This window comes from Anarrhichthys ocellatus, unplaced genomic scaffold (assembly GCF_004355925.1).
Source record: "Anarrhichthys ocellatus isolate YVR2014 unplaced genomic scaffold, GSC_Weel_1.0 scaffold6, whole genome shotgun sequence".
Taxonomy (NCBI): domain Eukaryota; kingdom Metazoa; phylum Chordata; class Actinopteri; order Perciformes; family Anarhichadidae; genus Anarrhichthys; species Anarrhichthys ocellatus.
The window spans coordinates 7,885,826-7,910,128 of NW_022280036.1; the positions used below are offsets into that span (position 1 = coordinate 7,885,826).

At 40.9% G+C, this 24,303-nt stretch overlaps 1 protein-coding gene across 2 annotated transcripts in view; it reads right to left on the reverse strand.

Annotated features, from left to right (window-relative positions):
- The window catches only part of furina (furin (paired basic amino acid cleaving enzyme) a), a 75,309-nt gene that overhangs the window by 13,588 nt on the left and 37,418 nt on the right, over positions 1-24,303 (reverse strand). For both annotated transcript variants that reach the window (XM_031846583.1, XM_031846582.1), the window contains exons 4-9: positions 17,905-18,000; positions 15,131-15,259; positions 14,844-14,920; positions 7,896-7,984; positions 3,419-3,591; positions 2,025-2,237 (exon numbers count right to left, since the gene is read on the reverse strand). In XM_031846583.1, the coding sequence (XP_031702443.1) occupies positions 2,025-2,237; positions 3,419-3,591; positions 7,896-7,984; positions 14,844-14,920; positions 15,131-15,259; positions 17,905-18,000 (777 nt within the window). The remainder of the gene's footprint in view (positions 1-2,024; positions 2,238-3,418; positions 3,592-7,895; positions 7,985-14,843; positions 14,921-15,130; positions 15,260-17,904; positions 18,001-24,303) is intronic.

Sequence of the window (24,303 nt, forward strand, 5' to 3'; positions counted from 1 at the left end):
TGCTCTGCCTCCCTCAACAACTACCAGTGAGATCTACTGCTCCAGTAGGAATCTCCTAAATGACCCACAGCAGAGCGTTGTGGTTGTACTGGGCATCTCCCAGGAGTGAACTTCTGCAGCTGAACAAATGCAAAGCAAGGTGGTGCAGATTCAGCATGTTTGTACTCAGCAAAAAAAGATCACGGGAAGGATAAAGGTTACAGAACACTGCTTTGCAAAAAGCCCTCAATCCCCCACAGTAAACTCCTACAGGGCAGGTCAATCAATGTCAGTGAAACAGACTGATACAAAAGCAGCTGGAGTCAAAACCCTGCTCCCTGTGCTGGCCAAAGCAGAGCCTCCTGAAACTGATCTCTTAATAAATGCAGTGGCAGGACTGACTTTAATGCTCTAATTATGCATTCAGGAGCTTCCCGTATGCCCCTTTCTTTAAATTGAGCGAGATGGATAATATAAGTGCAAAACACCCTGAAACAGACATTAACATATTCGCTCTTGCAGAACCCCAGAGGTCCCACGTTCTCTTTTCTACTCCTTCTCTTCATTGCTGGGTTCATGAGTGACAGCACAATTAAATGAGTACAGCACCGAGGCATTAAGAGACCAGCCACATGTCATGGAGATGTCATAAGCTGTCCGTCCAGTTGGCCCGGCTGCTAGACTGTATGCTAGAAAAAGAAAGACTGTGCGTGTGTGATTTTGTGTTTGTGACAAGAATATTAAGCAGCAACAGATTGCCAGATGGAGTTTCAGCCGTTCACAATTCATAATAATTGTAATGGTCTGAGACTGAATGAATGGAGAAGTAAAGGGAGGACAGGAAGAAGAAGTCGAGCTGAGGTTCAAAGTAGGCTGTATGTATGGAGCTGAAACAATGATTACATCAATCATTAAGTCCATTTAGATAAACAGTCATCTGAAACTATTATGAAGGCAGTGGTTATGTGAATACTTTCTGTGATAACAAGCTGCATCTCTGGATTTCGGACTGTTGGTCGAATAAAACAAGACATATTCTGACCATTTAGAGAGCAAACAAGTCGCTTTATTAAGAGAATAAATCGTAGATTAAACTAGAATTGAGATAATTGCTACTTGCAGCCACGTATGTACAAAATGTAAATGCATTTAATATACAGTACGAGTTTAGAAACTTTGAAATTTGCATCTAAAGAGATAAAATATCTTTCTCATTATCTAGCCCCAGTTTGTATGCACATTCACGCACACCTGGGTGATACGATTCACCGTCCTGCCAAAGGTTTCCCTCTATCCAGGGATCTACCGCTAAGAAACACAGCAATGCGCTAAAGCTGGGCGATACGCCGAAATATGTCCTTCAGATAATTTCATATCTCGATAACAATATGTATCATGATATAGCATGTTTTCTAGTAATTCAATAAATTAATAATCTTTATGAAATCACCACATGATGAAGCCTATTTTTGTTCACTCCTGTGTGAATGGTATACTTGACAAAGTTGTTCTAATTTTCTTGTCTGAGTCTGACTTTCTTCTGAAGTGCTTCTTGTCGTAGTTTGAGTCTGGGATACGTTTCCTCATGTTGAGCCCTCTCTGTGATCGAAAAGCACCCGTTTGCTTCAGCTGATTCAACTGCGGTAAATATTGCCATAAAGCAGTTTGGCGGCTATTTCTTTTTTGACATTAAGTTACAGAAAATTCCTCAAGGAGACCTTAAACCTCAAGGAGACATTTTTATATTGTTTGACGCCAGCGAAGGCAGGAAGATGAAGATTGAAAGCAAGTAAATATGAATGTAAAAAAATGCAGCTTTCAAAATGTTGAAATCAAATTTGCTTTGTTAATGTAGTAAGAGGAAGGAAATGGGTTTACACGTTTGTTAACTAAAACATTTCAGCAGCTATGAAGAAGATGGGGTTCAAGTAAACTTCCCCTTGGAATAAATATCCTTCCGTTTTTACCACAGACATGGAAGCAGAAGTTCAGGTAATGTGAGGGACAGGAAGAGAGGAAGGGAATGAAAGGAAGCCACAACTCACTATCTGTTTCTCGTTGAGGTTCCCCGAGCTGTAAGTGGTGGCGAGGGTGGAGGAGCAAGCCTCGCTGTACCAGGGCACGTTGCCATTCTGGGTGGAGCTGCTAATGGACAGGGTGTAGATGCTGTTGGTGTAGCCGTCGCAGTTACAGCTGTCCTTCTCCCTCCCTCCGTTCCCAGAAGCCCACACAAAGATGGAGCCCAGACCACTGCGACCCTGGAGAATGTACAATACAGTCAGACAATCAGAGAAAAAACAACCACAGACCCACATTCTCACTCATTCATTCATTGGACCACACTAACCAGAAAACAACAAAGTCTCATTCAATCTTTAATAGGAATCCCGATTATAGAAAGGCAAATTTGTTTCAGGGCTCATTTCAAAATGGGCCCATTAAAATGCAGCATAAGTCCCAGAGGCCGGGGTGGTCACTCAGTAAATTTAAAAAGAGCTATACGTCGCATGACAGCAATGCAATACAAAAAGGCACTATATGACAACAGCTCATTGTGATAAATCATTCAACCTCTCAGCCTTTGAAGTGCAATCATTTCCATCTAAGAGCCGCTTTATTGTATCGAGCAGAACCATTTCCTCTCTGCATTGATAAAAACCAGATACGCACCACCCACACCGCCATCTGACAGCACTGTCACAATTATCTTAGTCGTCAGTGGTCCCAATCAGCTTTACGGCACATGCCTGGAATCCTACTGCTCTATAACAAGAGTCAGAGTTAGCTGGAGGATTGGGTTTGTTCATGGAGTGCAGATGTGCTTATTAATCTGTTGACGTGTTCATCCCTCCCTCCTCCCTCCCTCTCCCTCTCTCTCTACAACAGGACGGGTTACGTGGCGCATGGTCCCTTTTTGGTTAATATTCAGATCGCCATTTTGATATTTACTGACAGACTAGTTTTTAAAATCCCCCCTAACATCTCTGTTTGGACGCCTTTGATTAGAAATGCTTGTCATGTTATTCAAAGCTTTAGTAACTGTTTGGTTGGAATTCAACAACAACAAAAATGTCTTTCAAGTCTTCTTAAACACTAATTCACACTAGAGACCACATGCCGACTGAGTGAAAAAGCTGAGAGATAAAAGATGAGCAGGCCGTTTAAAAAGCGCCCTTCAACTAACAATGAATATTGAAAGGAAAAACTTTTCATACTTCATTTCTGTCAGTGCTGCTTCTATTCATTTTCCAAGATTTTCCTCCCTGGTGGCTTTTAGAGGACATTCCCTTCCATTCATAATTGTCAGGGTCAAAAATTTCTTTGTTCTTCCTGCTTGTGTTCTCTCATGCTTGAACAGTTCAATTACTGACTGCTGAAAGGAAGTCACACACAGGCAGTAAATAATTCCTGTCCCACAAAAGCATTCACAAACACACACCTCTGTCACTCCACGCAGAAAGGCTTCTTTGGCGAGTTTGGCAGGTCCGTCGACAGTTTTGCCGTCATCCTCTGGGCCCCAGCTGGCGCTGTAGACGTCAATATGTTGGGGATTCAGACTGAGGGACTGGGCCTCCACCATGTCAGTCACCTCGCCATCCAGCATACGAACACCTGCATCCGCATTCACACAAACACACAAACAGGCACACACCAGATGACAGAACAGAAAGGATTTGTTAGTGGGTATAGATACTATTTTTGTGAGGAGTCAAAGTTGATATCAAATTGAATACCTAATAAACAAAGAACCAAAGTGAAGGGAATGGATAGCGGCTCGACGCTACATTATTCATGGCGATGTAGCCCTGTAGTTTTACCCGACTGTGTGCTCATGCTTAGCAAGGTTTGACATGTGTAGGGACAAAGCAATGCTGCTGTGTCGTTTGATTTACATATTCACAAGCTTGTTTGCAATGCTGTACATTGACTGTGTGCATTTGTACAGCCGACATGCTGCTGGTGTTGGTTATTTGTGCATCCACTGTGACGTTCTCATGGACCCCACCATGTAAATCAACGTCACCTCTATTGATTTGCTTCGGCGCTTGAGCTTGTTCAAAAATGAAATGAAATGAAATGAGATCAATTGCATTGTGGGTGACCTGCCTCCTCAAGTGTGCAGCAGACTTCTCAGACAAAATAAATCCAAATGAAAATATGAAAGACAACATTAGTTTTCTTCCTCTTCATGTCTGGGTGAAATTGATGTTACTGTCTGACTGTAAATTGAATCAGACTTATTTCAAGGGAAGTGAACAACTTAGCCAGTGAGGTCAGCAATCATTGATGAAACGCTGTTCCAGAGGTAACACACACACACACACACACACACGGTGCTTGTCCTATCGTTCCACCACAGAGAGAGTGGAGGGAATTCATAGACTCCTAAAAAAAAAAAATTAAAAAAAAAAAAAAAAATCACACAAATGTTCCTCTTTGTTGCATTGCAGGGCCGGTTACTCCATGTTGCTCTATATTGGTTAAAGCAACCAGGCATCGGCTCCTTGAAGTCCGCCAAAAGCGTCAAACAGGCACTGGGCTGCTAGTGTTTCCATGGCAGCCTGCACTTCTGTGAGAGGGCCATGTGATTCGCTGAGGAGACTCAAATATCTCCAGTCCTCTTCCAAAACACCCCCGACCATCCCAAAAACTAGAGACCAAGGTTGTTAATGCATCAAGGTTCAAACTATTTCTTGCACAGTGTCATGAGCCGCCCGTTGACTCTCAGATCATATTAAAGGTCAAGTAAATTAAGCATTTCTTTAAACTGCTGGTTCAAAAATATAATGAACAGTACACTTTGCCTCTTTAGAATTTTAGAGATTTCCTTTTCATACAGATATAGTTTATACGATGTACAAAAAAAAATGTTTTTATAAATAAATTTGCTTTCTTACGGAGAGATAGATGAGAAGAGCGCTACTTACATTCTTGCCTACAACAAATATGAAGCTACAGTCAGTTAGCTTAGCTCAGCATAAAGACTGAAGTGCAAAACCAACTCGATGTGGTTTGATATGAAGCTGCAGACTAATGCTTAACAGACAGACACGCTTGGTGAGAGAGCCAATAAGCTTATATTCCCAAGAGTTGAACTATTTCTTTGAAGATCATCAGCGAGTCGACTGAAACAAGAAGTAAAACAAAGGAAAATGTATATTTCTGACAACATTACTATGGCAGTAACCAAGTAGTGCTTAATTTACTGCTCCTTTTTGTGGAACTGGTAGGAACTGGCTCACCTGAAGGACTGCCTTTATCTCAGACAAACTTATGAATTGGAATATTGTTTCAAATTACAACGGGGGCTATTTCACAGGCGCGTGTCCTGGCTGAATAATGAGCTACAGTTCGGCAGCTGGCATGGAGTCAAGTGAGCGCACTAGCGCAGAGGAGTCACAGAGGCTTCTGCACTCCCCTGGTTTTAACATGGCAATTTGTGTTTTATTTTTTTAGTGTTCTGGAGAATAACGCTTGTGTGTCGGGCTTCCAGCTGTTCAGCGTTACCTGGACTATCGCGTGTCGCCGTGCTGTGTGTCAGTTTGATGTTCAGTAAATGTTTGGCATGTCACTGCAACTTGTCTCAAAGTGAAATTTCATACTTGAACTTAAATACATCACATTATAAGGTTAGATTACAGTCACATATCAAGACATTAAAACTAAGAGTTGAAATGTTCTTCAAAATTCAGAAACAGGGTGCAAACATTTGAAACATTTTAAGGAAATAACTGCTTTAAATTACACTACAAATCTGTGTCTTCAAAAGGTTTGAAATGTATTTTCAAATCTTAGTTTGAATGTTTTGATATCTGATGGTGATAGATCAGAATCAGCTTTAATGTCCATGCATGCAAACACTGCTCCCAATGTGCGCAGACAGAAATTGAGTTTCTGTTCTTCATTTTATTCTAGTTTCTGATTCTGCTGGTGGAAAGGATCCTCGAGTCTGGTTAAAAGTGAAGGTTTTAACAACACTGTGCCGCCTCGTGCTCCGCCTACTCGATCACACACACAGCCCACTTGTTATGATAGAAAAGCTGATGCCATGTGGTATATTCGTACTGGCCATCTGGAGATCATAAAGAGTTATGGCTCTATTTTGACGGGGTTCAAACTTCAGGAGCTAGAAGTAGGCATGAAATAAAAGAAATGGGCTCTTTATAATGAAACAAAGAAGACAAATAAACTTTGTTGTTTTCTTAATATCAAACAGCGTCTTTTGAAAAATGGGAACAGAAACTACAAGAACAGTTCCCTTCCTGTAGGCAGAAGCCAAACAACCCATCAGGGTGCAAAATCATTTTTAGAACAAACAAATTAATATTTCACAATATTTTGCCACTCACATATTTTCTATCTTCTCATAACTGAGCAGATTTCTGTCTGTTTGTGAGTCTCCGTCACTGTCTAACTGTTGGCTTTCATCAAATGATGTTCTCCATTAATAGTGCAGAATTAATTGTGGCACTGCAGTCAAAGTCAAAATCCAGGACCCATGTCTTTAGTGTACTTTTCACACTAGCACTTGGTGTTAGCAGTAATACTTGAGCACTAAAAGCTCAATGGAAAACAAGGTAGCACATTAGAAGTACAAAGTGAGGGAGTTGTAAAGTACACAGGCTTGATTCAAATAGAATCATGTTTAGTTAAGCTGCGATGTCTTTCTCTCTCCATCTCCAATTTGCACTGTTATAGCTATTCACATTATCAATTAATCTGCCAATAATGTCTCAGTTAAAGGGATAGTTCTGATGTTTTGAAGTGGATTTGTACACTTATCCATAGTCAGTGTATTAGGTACAGTAGATGAGTGGTTTTTAATTATTTTGCTGTGTGATGCCGCTGTTCACAGCAGTGCATAGCTTTGCTCCTGTGCCTGATTCTCCAAAGTGGTGGCGTGCCGACCATCATCTACTTTAGGTAATACATTGACTTTAGAAGTACCTCATACAACCTCACTTTAAAACATCAGAACTATCCCTTTAAGCGATTAATCATTCATCAATAAAATCTAGTGTGGATAATGGTGAAAAATATATAATATTATAATTTTCCAGAGCACTATGTGATGTCTTCAAAAATGCTTGTTTTGTCCAAAAACCTTAAATATTCAATTTACAAAGTCTCACATTTGAGTAGCAACTTTCTGTCGATTGAATAAAACGACAAGAAAAGGAGAGAGAGAAAGAGACAGAAAGTATCAAGCATGTGATGCTGAAGAGCAGCAGAGACTGACATCACAACCCGGGCGTCAGTGAGATCCTGTCAAATGTGTATTCTGATGATCTGACTTCAGCCCGTCTGACACGGCTTTAAAACAAAACGTACAGAGGGTGCTTCTCCTTCAACAAACTATAAAGACTGTGTTTGCAGTACTGCAGTCAAACTCTGAGGCTCTCCCTCTTACGTCTTTAGAGAGACGCCTCTAAATACATCTGCCTAGCACTTTGTCAGGTACCTTTTGTATTTTATATTGAAGAGTGTATATGATGGGTTTTTTCCGCACCAATTCACAGTGGATACTGGAACATTAGGAGAGAGTTAAATCAGCCATTTGGTGCAACTTGTATCCAAGCTGGGAGTAATACATTTTGACATTAACTTAACACAGATTCCGACGTTATGGCACCGTGTCATTTCAGAAACTGCTTTCCACTGTGCTTTTTCAATACTGTCACTCCGTGCAAAACCGATACAGTTACAGTGAATTGGCAATCCACATCACATCTGTGATGATGCTCAGAAAGATTCAGTGGCATGCTGTGCCTGGGAAATGGGCTGAAAATAACACTGGCGCTGCGGAACAAGTATTTCAACATTTCTGGCTGTCAAAGAGGAAAACTGAGATGAAACGAGGGTTTGTTGCGCCTGTGAGATCGAATCAATCATCCGCATGTTTTATTTGACCTTACCTCCAATCTTGGCATTGTAGGCCACACCGACTCCACAGATCCCGTTGTTGGCTACTGCTGCCACTTCTCCTGCACATCTTGTCCCATGTCTACAGAGGAAGGATGAGAAAGTAAGAGGCACGTTTAAGGACTTACCATTTTAAGTGTCATTCACCTAATGACACATCATTTCATCATTTATACACGTATAATTAAATAAACACGCAGGTAGTGTGCATGTCTAACAACGGCTGCTTGTGAGAGTTCCTGCTCCCTCCTCCACCGAGCTGTAGACTGAGGAAAAACAAACTGGTGGAGACAGGTTCTTGGCTTTAATTCCTTTAAATAAATCTGAATTCCCATTTGTCTAAAAGAAAACATCCAGCCATTGATTGGAGACCGATGTACACTATCTTATGGCCCGCTAGCATTAGTAACCTTGGAATGACTGCAGGCCTGAATCAAGTTAAAGGAAAAGGGAAATAAGACGGCACACTACCGTCACACATGGGTGGAAATTGTGAATTAGATTTGCCATTTTCACAACGGGTCTTTCATTAAGCCTGAGCCTCTGTAGTAACACCTAGCTCCAGGCACCGCAGTGAAGAGATCCAAGAAGCCAGTACAGAGGGGCTGATCATCACATTCCAGTCAGGTGCATTCCCCTGGTCCGCCAGATGGATACGCACTCTTAATGCCTTTCAAACCATGGCGCAATCCCCCACTGAAGGGAAGCCATTCCCAGACAGGAATGCTGGAGCCAGGGCAACACCACTGTGCCACATCAGGAAACAACAGAAACAGTGGACTTTCACTACTGAAGGAACCATCTATACCAGCAGGCTTCCATTAAGGCACTCTGGGTATGCAGCCAAACCAAAAACACAAGAATCAAAACAGCACATCAGCAGCAGACATCCTCCCCTGACACAATAGGCTCTTTCTGCTGTCAGGAAATGGACATTTAATCTGACGGTAGCCTGCCAAAACTGCTATTAACGATTATTAATGAATAATAAAGAACTCATTAATCACCTACTTTGAAATGCATTTTAGGTCGGAGGTCACAGAGGCCATAACCCATAATTATTTGACTATATTTCTAATAACCGTTAAGACTTCTGCTTTCACTAAAGATACAGGTTTAACGACAGAAGGTCAGAGAACTGTAACCCTTCTGCTGGCCCCTCGAGATCTCTTTAGACACACTGATGAGCTGAGAGGGCGAAGGTTAATGTCAATGCCACAGTCAATATTGGCACCACGTCTCTAACGTGTCACAGGACGTCAGTTAGATGGAGGCCAAGGTCCAGCTGCAGCATGCTAATAAAAACAACTTTATAGACAGAAAAGTAACACACACAGAAATGTCATCTGGGTGATTTTCCAGAGAGCCTTATCTTGACATTCCTGGAAGTGCTGGCCTGTTTACTTTGGGAGTCATATGTCCTACAGCATCCGTGTTTGAGATGCAGCTGATGATAAGGAGCAGCTCAGGTGTCTGTGATGGGATGCCGGGCATGCACAGGCATTTACCTCCAGTGTTTAACGGAGCCCTTTTCCAAATCTTCCTTTGGACACATTCATTACAGTCACTTACTTACATGGGAGACTGACGCATATCATACAAATGCTGTTACAGAGGTAAAGCTTAAGGTTTATGAATCGTATTATGCAAGAACTACTTTCATAATCATGCTTTTGGGAGTGATTTTTCTTGGGAGAGATAAATACAAGAAGATATCCTTTTACTGCTCCCACTCACTGTTCGGGTCAATTTGAAGAAGATTCTTTGTGAAACCTTGTAAAAGCGAAACTTAAAGAGTCTCTAATGTCAAGACAAATTAAAATCCATTCCATATCATAGAAAACCAAGAAACGGACACATGTTTACATTTAAAAAAGCTGGCAACACTTTTTGCTTAAAAATTAACAAACAATTATCAAAACTAGGGCTGTGATTTGGCAAAGAATCTGGCGATACAATACGTTTCACGATACAGGGGGTTGCACTTCATTCCTGTAAACAGGCAATTTCTAAATTAAATTTAAGGAAAACTATCACACTATAAAGAACAGACCACCATATGCATACAATCTGAATAAAAAGCATTTACTTTTTTATGCAATCAGAACAGTGGGTTCTGCGTTTGCACATTTAGTCCATGTAACATCATTACACTACTTTTTGTGCCATTTCTGAGCCACTGTCTGACATGAATCTTTGAATGTAAACTATCAATTACAAATTGTTAGTGTTTTTGAGAATTGATAGTTTCACAAAACATAAAATAGCGATGCTCAAGTGCATCGCTATTTTCTTACACCCCTGATCAACAGTGTTGCAAAGTTTTATCTGTCCATCGACTAATACATTTTTCAGCTAATCATTTAATCTCGACCTATGATACCCATTTTTTATTCGACCAAATTAAAATTGGTAATCAACCGAATCAGCTTTTAAGACCCAAAACCTCATGAAGAATCTCCAAATGCAGAATTACATCATGGCGAATTAGAAACTTTGACTCCGAGTTCATCGGTCAACAGGATGATCAGTTACAACGAGATGACTGAGGAAGCTACCAGGCTTCTGACAATGAGGGCGGGGCAAATGAATGTCCTCAATTTGTCTGTAGGCACACATTTCTAGTGTTCTGCTGTGCTGACATATGAAACCAAACGCTGGATTCAACCTGCAGGCCAGAGGCTCAAGAGGGGACAGCACAGCACAGCACAGGATCACTTTAAGTGGTCCAGTGAAACCACTCCCAGACATTGTCTGCAGGGTTAAAGAGCTGTATGTCACTACAAGTACAGCATTGTGAACAAGTCACACAGAGTATTGATCATCACTGCTGTAATACCTACCTAATATATTCCCCGACACACTGGAGGACTCTCCGACTTCATTTAGTCTCAACTCTCAACTGCACTCAGAAAATCCGCTCCATAAATTGCAAAGATGCTCGCTATCCCTTCTAATACCCGATGTCGTTCCACAATTATGTGAACCAACTCAAGCTGTAATGACCAAGTCAAGATGTAACAGCAAGCTGTACAACAAGAAGTGTTTAAGGGTTGATACGAGTCTGTATATTAAAGGGGTGTACTTGATTTTTATACCGTGCAAAGATCATGTGATCATCTAAAAATGAAACAACATAAACATAAATGTTGGGAAGTTGCTTTTGTTTCTTTACACTGCAATACATTTTGTTATGTTAGATGTAGTTTGGTTAGTTTTTTTTGTAAAACCCTTTCAGATATGCTCGTTATGCAGAGTCATAAAGCATGCACAAATGAGCAAGTGAATATATCTTTATATTAATAAAAATGGCACTGTAAAAAATGGTGTAATTTACCACAAGCACCATCATGTTGTCCCCTCGTCTGTGGACACGAAACGCTGAGATATAATGAATAACCCAACGCTCTAATTTAGACAAGCTTCCAGCAGACCAAAACAAAACTCAATGAAGCAAAAGTCAATTAATGTGCCTGGCACATTAACAACATAATGGAAACTATCCATTTAAAGACTAAGTGGTGCGTGTACTGCTTACAGCATCAGTTTTCATCTCAACACGCTTACAACAGCAGTTACAGTGTGAACATGCTTTGTATTTAAAACACTTTGATGACTTCACTAATCCCTCTAAAAAAAAAAAAAAAAAAAAAAAAAACTTGATTAAAAAGTCACTCACTTCTTGGAAAAAGGAACAGGAGACTCTTGAATAAACTTCACAACACCTTTTGCATCGGATACATTGTCGTCATACGCAACGGTGATAATAGAAGATTCAGGCGAACAAAGAGCAATTTCAGTAAAGTCTTGTTCCGATTACAGCGAGAACAAGCCCCGTGGCAGAATCTAGGCACAGAGACTAACTCAGGTTACAGCAACGTCAGTCGGCTGCAGGCCTGAGGCCAACAAACACAATCAGTATTCATAGTCACAGCTGGCAGAACCATTATCACTGTGCAAAACCTGAACCGCGCCTCTCTGGAGGCTTGCTAAAGAGACATGCTATTGTCATACAGATGTATCCAAACTGTGTATGTTGTGCAAGGTATTCACCCAAACCTGCACTGGGCCAAAAAAGCATTAAGAAAACCAAACTGTCACAAAAGCAGCTATTTGGCTTATTATATAAAGATTTGCCACTGATGCTGCAGCTTTTCTAGCGCTGCGAAAACAGCAATCCTCGGAGGTGCCCCGTATGATAGGTGATCCTTGACAATCCCAAACTTCTTTTGGCTGGATGACTATGCAAAACTTTGAGTTGTGCTTCAGGAAGGGAATCTTTTTTTGTAGCAGATTCTATTTGCTAATCTTGGGAGATGAGGCAGAATATCTTGCGCAAGACCAAGCGGCAAAATAACCTGTAATTTGGTAACTGAATGAAATGTTTGGCCTCTGGAGTTTTATCTTTAGTGTCTTGTAAACCCATGAGGGTTGGGCACATGACATGAAAATAAATAAACCATCAATCATACATCAAAAGGATTTCTGTAAGACTTTCAACTTGTACATAAACTAAATTGAGAGCAACGCATAACCATTTCATCATATAGGGTCTGATATTGCAATGATATATTGTGACATATGCACTTGTCTAGCTCTGTATTGATGTTATTATCTTCACCCACTTCTCGCCCAGAGTCTGGCAAACAACATTTTCCCTTCACGTAAGTGCTTCTCTCTCACATTAGCTTAATTACTTCTTCTTTTTTTTTTTTTTTTTTTTTTTTTTAAATCATTGAGGCTCTCGAGGCCGTGGATGTAGCCTTTGCTGTTCATTAGTCTCTGGGTTGCACTGAACCTCAAAGGTAAATCCGAACAACTGTTTGGCTCTGCTCATTCTTAAGTCTGTTAATGGTTCTGCAGGGTTACTAATGAGCTGGCCTTCAGGACAAAATGCCTGGCGATGTTTATAGGGCATGGTAGAGAGAGGAATATGAAGGAAATGTCTAGAGAGATTAATGTAGGGTCAGGTAAAAAAGAATCAGGCTGCTGTTAAATAGGTCCCTCCATCCATTGCTGTGCCTTAAATAGTTCTGAATAGATAGACATTGTAGTGAGTCTGCACTGCCCTTTGTTGTGTTCAGTAAGTTTACCTCATTTTTCCTGTGCATCATCATCAAGAACAAAACCTGCCACCACCAACAATGATTGATGTGCAATGAACATGACATTAATTGCACACGTGGAATAGTGTGATTCAGACCATGTCTTATACAGAGAGCTAGCCTTGATCTAAATCACGAGGCACTGAATTGAGTTTTACAAAAAAATAAAAAAGACTCCATGCCAGTTTGGCCAGGTTTAATCCAGAAAATGCCTATTTGGAAACTATTTTGATAGGATGGACCGGGAAACATCGAGATCCCATGCCGTCTTAGATAAACATGAGGGTGAATGGCCACATTGCTACTGAGCCATCCTCACTGCTTCCCGTAGGCTGGGAAAGAAAGGAGGCCTTATGGAGGTGAACAGAGATGGCCTTTCTGCAGGGAATAGACACAGTCTCACACAGCCTTTCACATTTTCAATCCCGCCCACAGGTTGTTTACACATGCATCTGCAGCAACCCGGTGTAAAGTAAGAGAAACGGGCACAAACGCACACAAATATGCCCCCTCTCCATTGGTCCCGCCACGAGGAAAAGACACAGAGAGCTGGGTGGCAAGAGATAAGGGCTGAGGTGAGCGAGGGTTGGAAAGAAGGGGCAGCCAAAATGAAGGAAACATCAATAGTAAGTGTCTCAGCTGGGCTCTGGGCCACCAGAAGAGCTTAAGCGTGCCTTGGCACAGAGTGTGGATCTGTAGAGCTGGAGGGATCTTCTCCCACATTCTTCCACAAGAAATTCCCCCATTTAGGGTTTTGTTGATGGTGGTTGGGGAAAACAGTTTGCGGCATTGGCACAGAATCTTGGGCTGCACTACAAAGCGACAGCATATTGTTTAGTGTCTCCATGTTTATCCAAACTTTTACTGATAATTCTGTGTGGTTCTGCTCCCAAGTAGAATTCTAGTTTTTAAGTATGAAAATAATGACACCCTCTACCTACAATCAGCCTCCACCTTGTATGCGTTTCACAAAGCCTTTAAGGAGTTGATGCCACGTTGGCATAGATTCAGTATGTTTTGGCCATTCTGCAGCTCTTTATCCCCCCGGGCCTCCATATTCATGGTGCCTGCTCCTGGCCCCTGACTCAGCTGGGGACGTTTGATTTCCATCCCTGGCAAACTATAATCTTCCATGCCCATCACTAGTAATCATGGTGAGCCTCTGGATAAAAAAGCCTCTCAGGCCAGTGCGCCACAAACATAAGATTACAGCGAATTAGAAATTAAAGTCAGACGGGAGGTAGGCAGTTGGAATGAAGGAAGACGAGCAAGGACCCTCCAGAGCCAAGAGATTTGCTCTGTTTCATTAATGCTGATGAACTTAATTCAATCAATTCTCTGCAAGACATCACTGTGGTGGTAAACAACTCCTAATGCCATCTGCAGAGGCCACTGCATTAAAGCTGTTTTCTTCACATACTAACTTAATCCTAGTATAGATTTAGTCCACTTACCCCGGCTACAGAAATGCCCCGCTGGTGCCTGTGTGATTTAGGGGGCCAGAGCAAATCCACAAACTGAGTTGGGGGCAGGATTCATATTAGTTATTGCCCATTTTTACAAAGTAATATCTGCTAAATGGCTAAAAATCTAAATCTCTTGGACAAAGCCCATAGGCTATGGCCTTTAGTTAGTTTTATTCCCATAAACGGTGCCCCAGCCATAGGCCTGTTTATATGTGTGAGGGGGACAAATTAATGAACATGTACAATATCGTCCTGACACGTCCTCCTCACAGCCGGCATTTAGAAAACACAGATGGGTGTTTCCCGAGCAGGCCAACAGACAGACAGACAGAAGAGCGGAAATTGAAATGTTCCGTGTGTGGATTTCTACCTGTTGTCATTAAGCTGCGTGTATCGAGGCTGAGGATCTGGGTCGCCATCGTTCACATCGTAACTGGCATCCGGGTCCTAAATAAAGATGCAGATAGTCAGTTTGACACAGTCAAGTATTAAAAAATCTGCATAATTTTAAACCACAGAACCGGTCTGCACGGAAATTATTCTTAAAATAAATCAGCCACTTTCAGCACTTTTTTATATGATAATCTGTTCTTATCTTCAGCCGTTTGCTGCTGCATTAACAGCCTCTCCATTGAAAACACAATAAGTTATACTCACGTAGTTCTGCATCAAGTCAGGATGGTTCTTCTCTATTCCATCATCCAGGATGGACACCACCACCCCTTTACCCGTGTAGCCCAACTGCCACGCAGACTTTGCATTCAAGTCACGGTGGTTGCTGTTGTACTGAGGATGGAGAAAGCAAATAGATGGAATCTAATTATCTCAGAGACACAAGAGTGCTGACAAGAATGTACTTTTAACTAAATCTGAAAGAGCATACTATAAAAAAAATCTCATTTAAAACATTTTGATGAAGACTGGGCTTTTGACTGAAGCCTCCAGGAAAAAAAAAATGCAGCTTATTGAATTTCAGTTATTCCTTCTTAGTGAACAACTAAAGTCCCTGAATGAGGGGAAGGTGGTATTGCTTACAAAGTAAGTAAATAAGCTTACAAAGGGTATCCCTACTTTGAAAGCATCAATGCCATGCTTGCATTCATTGCATTAACACCAAGCAAAGCACAGGTGGTGTGGTTCACGGCACACAGTAATCATTCTGTATGCCGTTTGATAAGCTTTTAACATTCATCTTGACCTTTGGTCAAAAGCCACGTCCGTCTTTCATCAAGTTCAAAGCTCTTCGTTTTCTAAGTGTACCGCTGGTTAAACATAATGTGTCCGATGTACCACCGACACATTTTCCTCTCAGGTTTCAGACCCTTGTAAGTGCAGTCTATCAGAAAACGGATGAGGTGTGTTCTTCATCCTTGCAATGTCATTGACAGTTAATCCATCAAGAGGAAACCCAGTTGAAGCTGAATGTTGTGATCTGCAATGCTGATTCAAATTGGAAACAGGTCTTCTGTGGCTGACACGCTGAGTGTATAATAAATCAGAGAGAGGCATGTGCAAGGTTTCATTTTGAATATTGCTCATCAAGTGACAGCATTAATGTCAGCATTTCTTCTGCACACATCTCACGTCTGTGAGCGTACAGTAGGTACAGCTTTGAGGCTTGCGCACGATTTATCATCTTTCATCATTTAGATAAATATCAGAAAAATATGAAATATTCATTGTAACAGCAGATGTTGACCATTAGCATCTGCCCACCAAGGACACCCTGCCAACAAACCCACCCACACTCTGTGGCCAGCCAGGTTCAATTTTAATGAGGTTCACACTTATTTCCTGCTACCTGAAAGCATCTGCTACATCCCATCACTTCTGAGCACACATTAACACAATAACCTATCATCTAATATACACAATCTATCTCAAAGATTTCTTTAACTCATCAAAAGTGTAGATATTTGGACAGTATATGACCGGTCCACAATCAACAGCTTCATCATGATTAACGCTAACCTAACAATGGAGGTTGTTTGTGTCTTCTTCTTAGGTAGGGACGTTTATATTCTTCTAAAAGAAGCTCAGCTGATCCCGACAGTGGAAAGGATCCGAAAATATCGAAGGTGTTGCTCCAGTTTTCTAGTCTATTTGGTGCTTTAATGAGCTTTACAACCTCATGGGAAGCGCACACACTTATAAATGGAAATTAATTTAATTTTTTTCCCCACTTACACAAGTTCAGCATCTCTTTAATGAGGACCACAGAGTGCCTCATATTCATAGATATCAGCACAGTAACTTAGGTAATATTTTCAGTAACATGTGTTTTCATCAAACATTTGTCATTTCCTTATGTGCCGGCAAAGATGCCCGAGCTGCAACGATTAATAGTTGATCAAAAGAGAGTTAATCAGCAGCTATTTTGATAAACAAAAATGCTCCAAACATTTGCTGGTTCCAGCTTCTCAAATGTGAGGATTTGCTGCCTTTTTCTTTGGTCACATCGTGTACGATAGTCAGTGAAATATCTTTAGGCTTTGGACTAATGGTTGGACAATCATCCATTTGTGTTCTGATAAATTGTGATGGGCAGTTTTTCCAAAATGTTTAGAACGAAAAGGATTTATCAAGGAAATAATTGGCGGATTAAGTGAAAATGAAAATAATCATCTGCAGCTTTAAATATACTAAAATGCCATCAGATTTTGCATAAAACGTCTCCATATCCATACATATCACAGGCATTACTATCAGAGAAATACGATTAGCTGTAATAGATTCTGCCATACGTTCACATCTAGTCACATTAATACAACCAGGCAGCAGCCTGTCATCCACCCATTTGCCTTTCAAATTGCCACTAACTAATCCAACACACTGGGGAAGTCTGTCAGCCTCTGTTAAAGCACAGACATTTTGAACAACTGGTGATGCAAGTCTGATTTGCCTCACCATGAATTTCCTTTCCGCCTGAAGCCCCCTCGCAGTAATTGAAGGAAGAGTGAAGCCGAACAGAGAATCTCAGGGGTTGTTACTGCTGCCTTTAACAGGTCGACGCATCAGTGACATTCTTCAAGTCAAATGAAAAAATCAATCAACTGAGAACAAGAGCAATTCAAGGTGAATCAGCTCTGTTTTTACCTCCACTTTCTGTCTCTGTTGCTAGATGGACTGAAGTAAACCACCAATTTTGGGATGCAATTCAGAGTTCAAAGGCACTCTGTAAGCGTTAATGCTATCGTTCAAGCTGAAGCCTTCAAGTAAAGTTACTTAGACTTTGCTTTGTGTTCTGCAAACAAGACACACAACAGCATTCGCACTAAGGCAGTATATTGGATTCATGACTCGGGGAGGGGGGGGGAGAAATCACAGCCAGAAATTTAATTACGTGTATTGACTTTGGGTGGATAAAAAGCTCAACCAGTGTGCAGCCATGACTTATGTCCCACAGACGCACACTAATGTTGAATACTCACCAGGTACCACTGGTCTCTGAACTTGGGATCCATCGGTTCTTCGAAGACATCCCTCTTTTTCCTTCGTTTCGACACTTGTTGCTCGGCCCAAGTCACCTAAACAAGGAGAGCACAAACACAGAGATACACATGTAGACGTTAGCGATACGAACAAAAAGGCGAGGTGATGCTCAACAGAGAAAGATAATCCATCCAGAAAGGTTACTGCTCACCATCATTTAAAAAAAAGAACAGAACAAGAAATAATTATATGCTGGACACGAGGGTCGCAATGTCAAATAAATTAATAGAGATCAAAATTCTCAGCGGGGCGACAGCAGACAGATTAGAGGCACAGGGGTACCACGGACTCCTCACTAATAAGACCTGCTGATAAAGTCCAGAGCAGCCTGGGGCTAATTTAAACTTATGGATCTGTGTAAAATGAGATGCGCCAGATTCTATTATATTTATTCATGGGTACACCAACGCATGTATGCACACTAACAATATACACGCAGAGGTACAAAGTCAGTACAAGTCTAACAACCCCGCAGTCGGCAGCAGGCTTTCATGATGAGTGAGCTCCTGCAGAAAGTGTTGACAGAAGCAGAATGCATACAGTGAAAGGAAGCCTGCATCTCTCACTCCCTCTGCAGAATCATGCTCGCTGTACAGCAAGAGACGCCAGAAAAGAAGAGAAAATGTCAGAGAACGAAGACAGAAGTGCCTGCCGCAAGGACGGAGCACCTGATGTGAAGGACAACCGAATCACAGCACCTCTCTCCCCATCACTAGAGACACAAGAGTAGAAAAAAAAGAAGTAATGAAGGTCACATTAGCTGCTACGCTGAAGCGATGCCAATTCGACACTTCCATAATATAAATGCCATAATGGAATAATTTCCCTTCGAGCAGAGCGGTTTGTGTTTGAGGCCCGATCAGTCTAAGTAGAGGAGATGTTTCCACCAGGGTTCATCCAGGATTTTTACTGGGAAGATGAGGTGACCCCCGTGAGGTGCAAGGAAGGCAGTTCACACACAAAGCTATGTGACAGCTTTTTCACAATGTGGGCCCCGACACATTAAGTCAAAGTACTACTGCTGACAAACACCGATATGTCGCCAAACGTGGGAAATGGGAGATAAACGAAGATAGCCAACCATTTTCTCGTCATTGGGATCCTTACTGTATATGTGTTGCTTTGGATGAATATGTAATGTATATGTTCTGAATAAACATGAAGAATATGTCTACGAGATAGGAAACTGGCATTATTAACTTTTTGTTTGTGCCAATGTTGTCAGCCTGGGGACTTTTGCTTTTGGAAGATAAAAACTTATGTACCACATTCAAAAAATGAAGTGCCCTACTTCTGCATGTTATTCTGTAATCTCTTGCAGGTCACAGAGAAATGAACAACAGGTCAGAAGCTGTTATGAAACTTTTGTGCCCATACTGTATATATTTGCAATTCTTATTATAATGCCAAAATTGACATTTCTGTTTCTTAACTGTGATGTGCGCTGCGGCAGGTCCGATGCAGAGGACAAAACAATATTTTTTTACAATCAATATTGTTCTCGTAGCACTGAATCAAATGGTGTTAAATGAAAAATGAATGCCATCACATCGGCTACTGAATCTTATCTTCACTGAATCAATAAATATGTACATTACATTTAAAATCTTTAAAAAGGAGGGATTCAGTTCCCTTGAGTTTCACAAAGCTATTCATAAATAACATTTTTTACTACATCTAATTAGTTTGACATTTGTTGACATGCTTCTCTCAGTCAGGCTTTAATATTGGCTTTCTGTTTTAAAGCAAATGACAATATTGATTGAATGTCACTCAGACTGTAGGCCAAACACTGTATGCAGGGAATAAACTCAGCATCATTACACTAGTCTGAGTGATCTCCAGTCAGACAGAAACAAGCTATTTTCTCTTGCGTCATAAGGCGGGGTGTGTGAGTTCCCCTCTTCCATTTCCTCATCTTCTTTTCAATCGCACATTTAATCCTGTGTGAAACCGCCCTTGTTTTCTCACATACGTAGGTCGGATCTCTGCTGTGATAAATGTCCATGATGACGTCATTCAAACATGACAGGATTGTAAAAAAAACTAAAAAAAAACAGACGCAATCTTTGCGCAATATTTGTTATCTGGGGCCTCGCAGGAAGTTATGTTTAATGTACATGGCAACAGACTGTTTACTGCACCGTGTGTAACTTGCACTGCCTCAAATACGCCCATTAAACCATTTCATTATCATTGCAAAGCATGATGTAAGCTGTTAATTCCCTTTGGTATGGTTTTGCATATAAACAAAACCATCATATGCAAGTCATTTTTACTTTGTAATCTTATGCATGCCTTTCCCGACAACGTGACCTCTTCTATTCACACTTAAGCCGAGTAAGGAATGTAGACAAATGCTTCTCGGTCTAACAGGACGGACGGGCCCAACATTACTGGTTACAGCATGCGCTTAAAATTCAATGCAAAACACTTGAATCGTCTCTTAAGGGTCTTGTTATTACTTGATAATAAAAAAAACTATTATCTGGTGAAAGAAACATTTACAGCAGCTCCAACACTGTACATCTTCATCAAGACAAGGTAATACCATGACTGCTCAATCAAAGCCCATATCCTTCCAGCAGACATGCAGATGAGCTTCAGTACAGTAACTACAGTGTCTGCTCGTTTCCGCTGCAGACGCGTCAGCGACACCGGTTATTTGCCACTAATGGGTGCAGCCAGTCGTCTTAATGTCACACACTGTTCTTGGAAATGTCCATCCGAACACAGCCAGACATGACTTTGCTTTCGTCCTCGTCATGAGGAAATGATGCCACAGATTAGTGGCTTGGGTGTGTTCACAAACACACAATGGGGATACTGAATCAGTAAATTCTGGGGGGAAAAAAACAAAAATATTCCTGAAAGCTGCATACTGGCACAGCAATTACCTTCATTTTAGTACTTTCAGTTCCATTTGTGGGAAGAAAACATCATTACAGTGCACATTAAGCACTGGTGATTTGTAAGAGTTACCAGATTACATTTCCCTGACAGCACCCTCACATTACTTACCAATACTTTTAATATAGCATGCTATTCTATAATACAAACTATTTGAATATCAAACTGAAGTAAACAATACAAGTCATATTTTTCAGCTCCAATCTCCCATTTCATACAGAGTAGATTTCCTACTTTTGACAGGACTGGAACAACAACAAACATTTCGATTTTGCAGTTTTCATGTGAAAAGTCTTCAATAGTCAGAACACAGAGCCCAGAAGATGACAAACAGAGCGTTTCATTATAAACGGGCTTTGGAAATGGAAAACGGTCCAGACTGATCCATGTTCACAAACAGACTGCTGCTCGCTTCATGTCCAGGTGGAGAATCGTAATCTGTCCAACAACTTGATTTCCCACTCTGCTTATTTTGTCCCACCCACTTCTTTGTCCTTCTTCATTATACAAACATTCGCATCTTCCCTCTGAGGCCAAATGGAAGCCGCTAACAGAGCATCATTACAATAAAGGGACACAATATCAACTATAGTACGCATCAGTGGTTGGCTATGTCATTCATGTTTATACTCAAGGCTTTTTGATGTAACTGCTACTCTTCTCGCAATAGTAATGAAACAAGCAGTCAAACAAATGACAAATGAATGTTCTGAGCACCTCATTGCTTTACTACATCAGTCTAATTCCTTCTCTTCTTTTCAACTAACCAAAGAAAGGCACTGAAGCAAAGCACACTGCCCACAACAACAACAACAACAACAACAACAACAACAACAGAATGAAAGAGAAAACAGCAGAGGGCACAGAGGTAGAAGATAGACCCGAGCTTTAAATCTTCAATGGAGCCTATTAACTGGGTTCTGTTAGCCCGTCTATGAGATCTGGCAGAAGTCCAGGTGTTTTTGTCAGTAATGAGACACTCTTCAAAGAGACTCCACCAAGTCTTTTGTCCAGGCTTCATCTCAACCAGTTTAAAAGCTGCGGGATCTCTGTGGAATAAAAAGAATCCTCCCATTAAAAATATCTTTTTTTCATGTTTTTCATTTTCCAAAAAAACTGAGCAGCTGATGCAAATGTGAATAAAATCTGCAATGATGTGCAGGTCAATGCATGCTTTGATCAGACTATTAATTGCAGCACAGTAACAGAAATGTATCGATGTTTAGATCCTAGAGAGTCTATACATAAGGATTGCACGCTATTGCAGCATTTGCAAAGCTCTCTTCGTGAATAAACAAACAAACAGATAACACAAAATCTTGTGAATTCCTGTGTGTGCTGGCAAACTGACCCGACCCTCCTGCACATACAGGAAGACCCGGAGCTGTAATGCTCCACTTTCTCTGAGGTGCTGGGGGGGAAAAAAGGATTTCAAAAACAGGAAATGGAGCCTGTTCAAGGAAATCCCAAAGAGGGCGGTGGACCATTTGTAACATGGACTCAAATAAACCCAGCAGAAGTTCTTCTATTCCCAGTGTGCACCTGCACAGCACGGCCAATGATAGCTTAAGGCAGGTTTCATTAACTTTCTTTATGGCTGTAGATTAGTTTTTACGTGCAAGATGTTACGTGTTACGTGCAAGATGCTTCTGCAGATGTATATATATTTATATGGACTTATATCTAAATCCCTAGAATTTTCCTTGAAATTCACTGCTTAACTGAAATGAGGCGGACACAATTCAGATATAAACATTTTCATATCATTTCCAGAGATTACAGAGACAGAAAAGGCAGAGACCTTCTAATGAGAAGGCAGAGAAATGGTGCAAACAGTGCAAAACATTTTCTCCCAATCCTCACAGTACTGGAAGACCTCATCATTAGGTGGAGGAGAAAATATAACACAAGAATCAACTCGGACCAGTGAGGAAGCAAAGGACCCTACGCCGACTGGAGCGGAGGAGCCTGAGCCGGTCTGCTGCATCAGAGCTGGAGTCAATTGATCACCATTGGCTATATAAAGCCGGAGCCATTTCAGATTCATTGTTCACTGTAACACATTGAGCGCGGGGCACGCCCTGCTGCACTCTGTTAAACGTTCTCCTGATGCACAGCGTCGTCAGCCAGTGAACCACGGAGGAGCACAAACAAATAAATAGCAGCCAGCAGTTCCAATTAATACTTTTCATATCAACAGCGAGTGTCAGTGAACAATGCAAGGAAGGCTGCTGTTTTTTTTTAGTGACTGTTTTGTCTTTGTTTCAGCGACATTTAACAGCTCTTCAGCAGTTTTGAAGTGCAGCTGACAACTGAAACTTACATGTAAACTTTTGAGTTTACCGAGGACGCAGAGAGGCTGAAACCAAACCCTCCAACGATAGACTCCCTTATCCACAGACGATACGGAAAACAGCAAGGGAAACATTTTAAGAGTTTAAAGTTGATAATTTAAGTAATATTTACGTAAAACATCCAAATATTTTTTGTTTAATTTTTTCTTAAACATGCAGCTTTTCCTTGTCTTTACATTACTATGAATTACATTTTCGTTTGTTGGATTAAAACAAGACATTAGATGACATTACTTTTACTTTAGATTTACATTACGTTGAGCTTGTGATGGTATTTTCTAAATGCTTTCGAACGTTATAGGGCCGACGATTAAACCACTTATCGACAGATTAATTGATTATGAAAAGAACTGGTAGCTGCAGTCCTACAAGTTCTTTTTTTTCCTTTTATTTAAAAAAAAAAGCTTACTACTATAACACTAGAATATATAATATAATTACTAATAGTAATGGGTGAATACATAGCTACAATGTTCAACATTGATATCATGAGTTAAGAACAAGAAGTTTAGTAACTGGTTTCTGGGTTGCATATGGACTCACAGTATTTAGGGTTCATAAATAATGAAAGGTCAAAGGTCCAAAGCTACTACATTATCTGCTTAAAAGATATATTCAGGTTTTTGCAGGTCTTTCTCACTTTTTAAGTCACACAGTGAGCTCAAGCACCTTACTGCATAAGATACACAGTAAATATTTCACATGATTACACTGACACCAAACAACAGCTAGTAACTATAAGATAACATCAAAAGAAAAAGTCTTGACAAGCATTAAAACATGTGAAACTCACTCAGGAGATAGGATAAACTATGTGTTTACAGGTCAAATGCTGAATAAATACAAGCACTCCAAATAATTCACTAACATTTTCCTCCCAAATTGCAAGAAAGGAGCTCGGACCGTGTTATCCGTTGCTGCACTAATGGTGACACCACAACCACCACTCATGGATGACACCACAAATGGAGAAACTGTGCCCACACTTCCTCCACAGCATACTCCGAATTATCAATAAACCTCATGAACACACACACACACACACACACACACACACACACACACACACACACA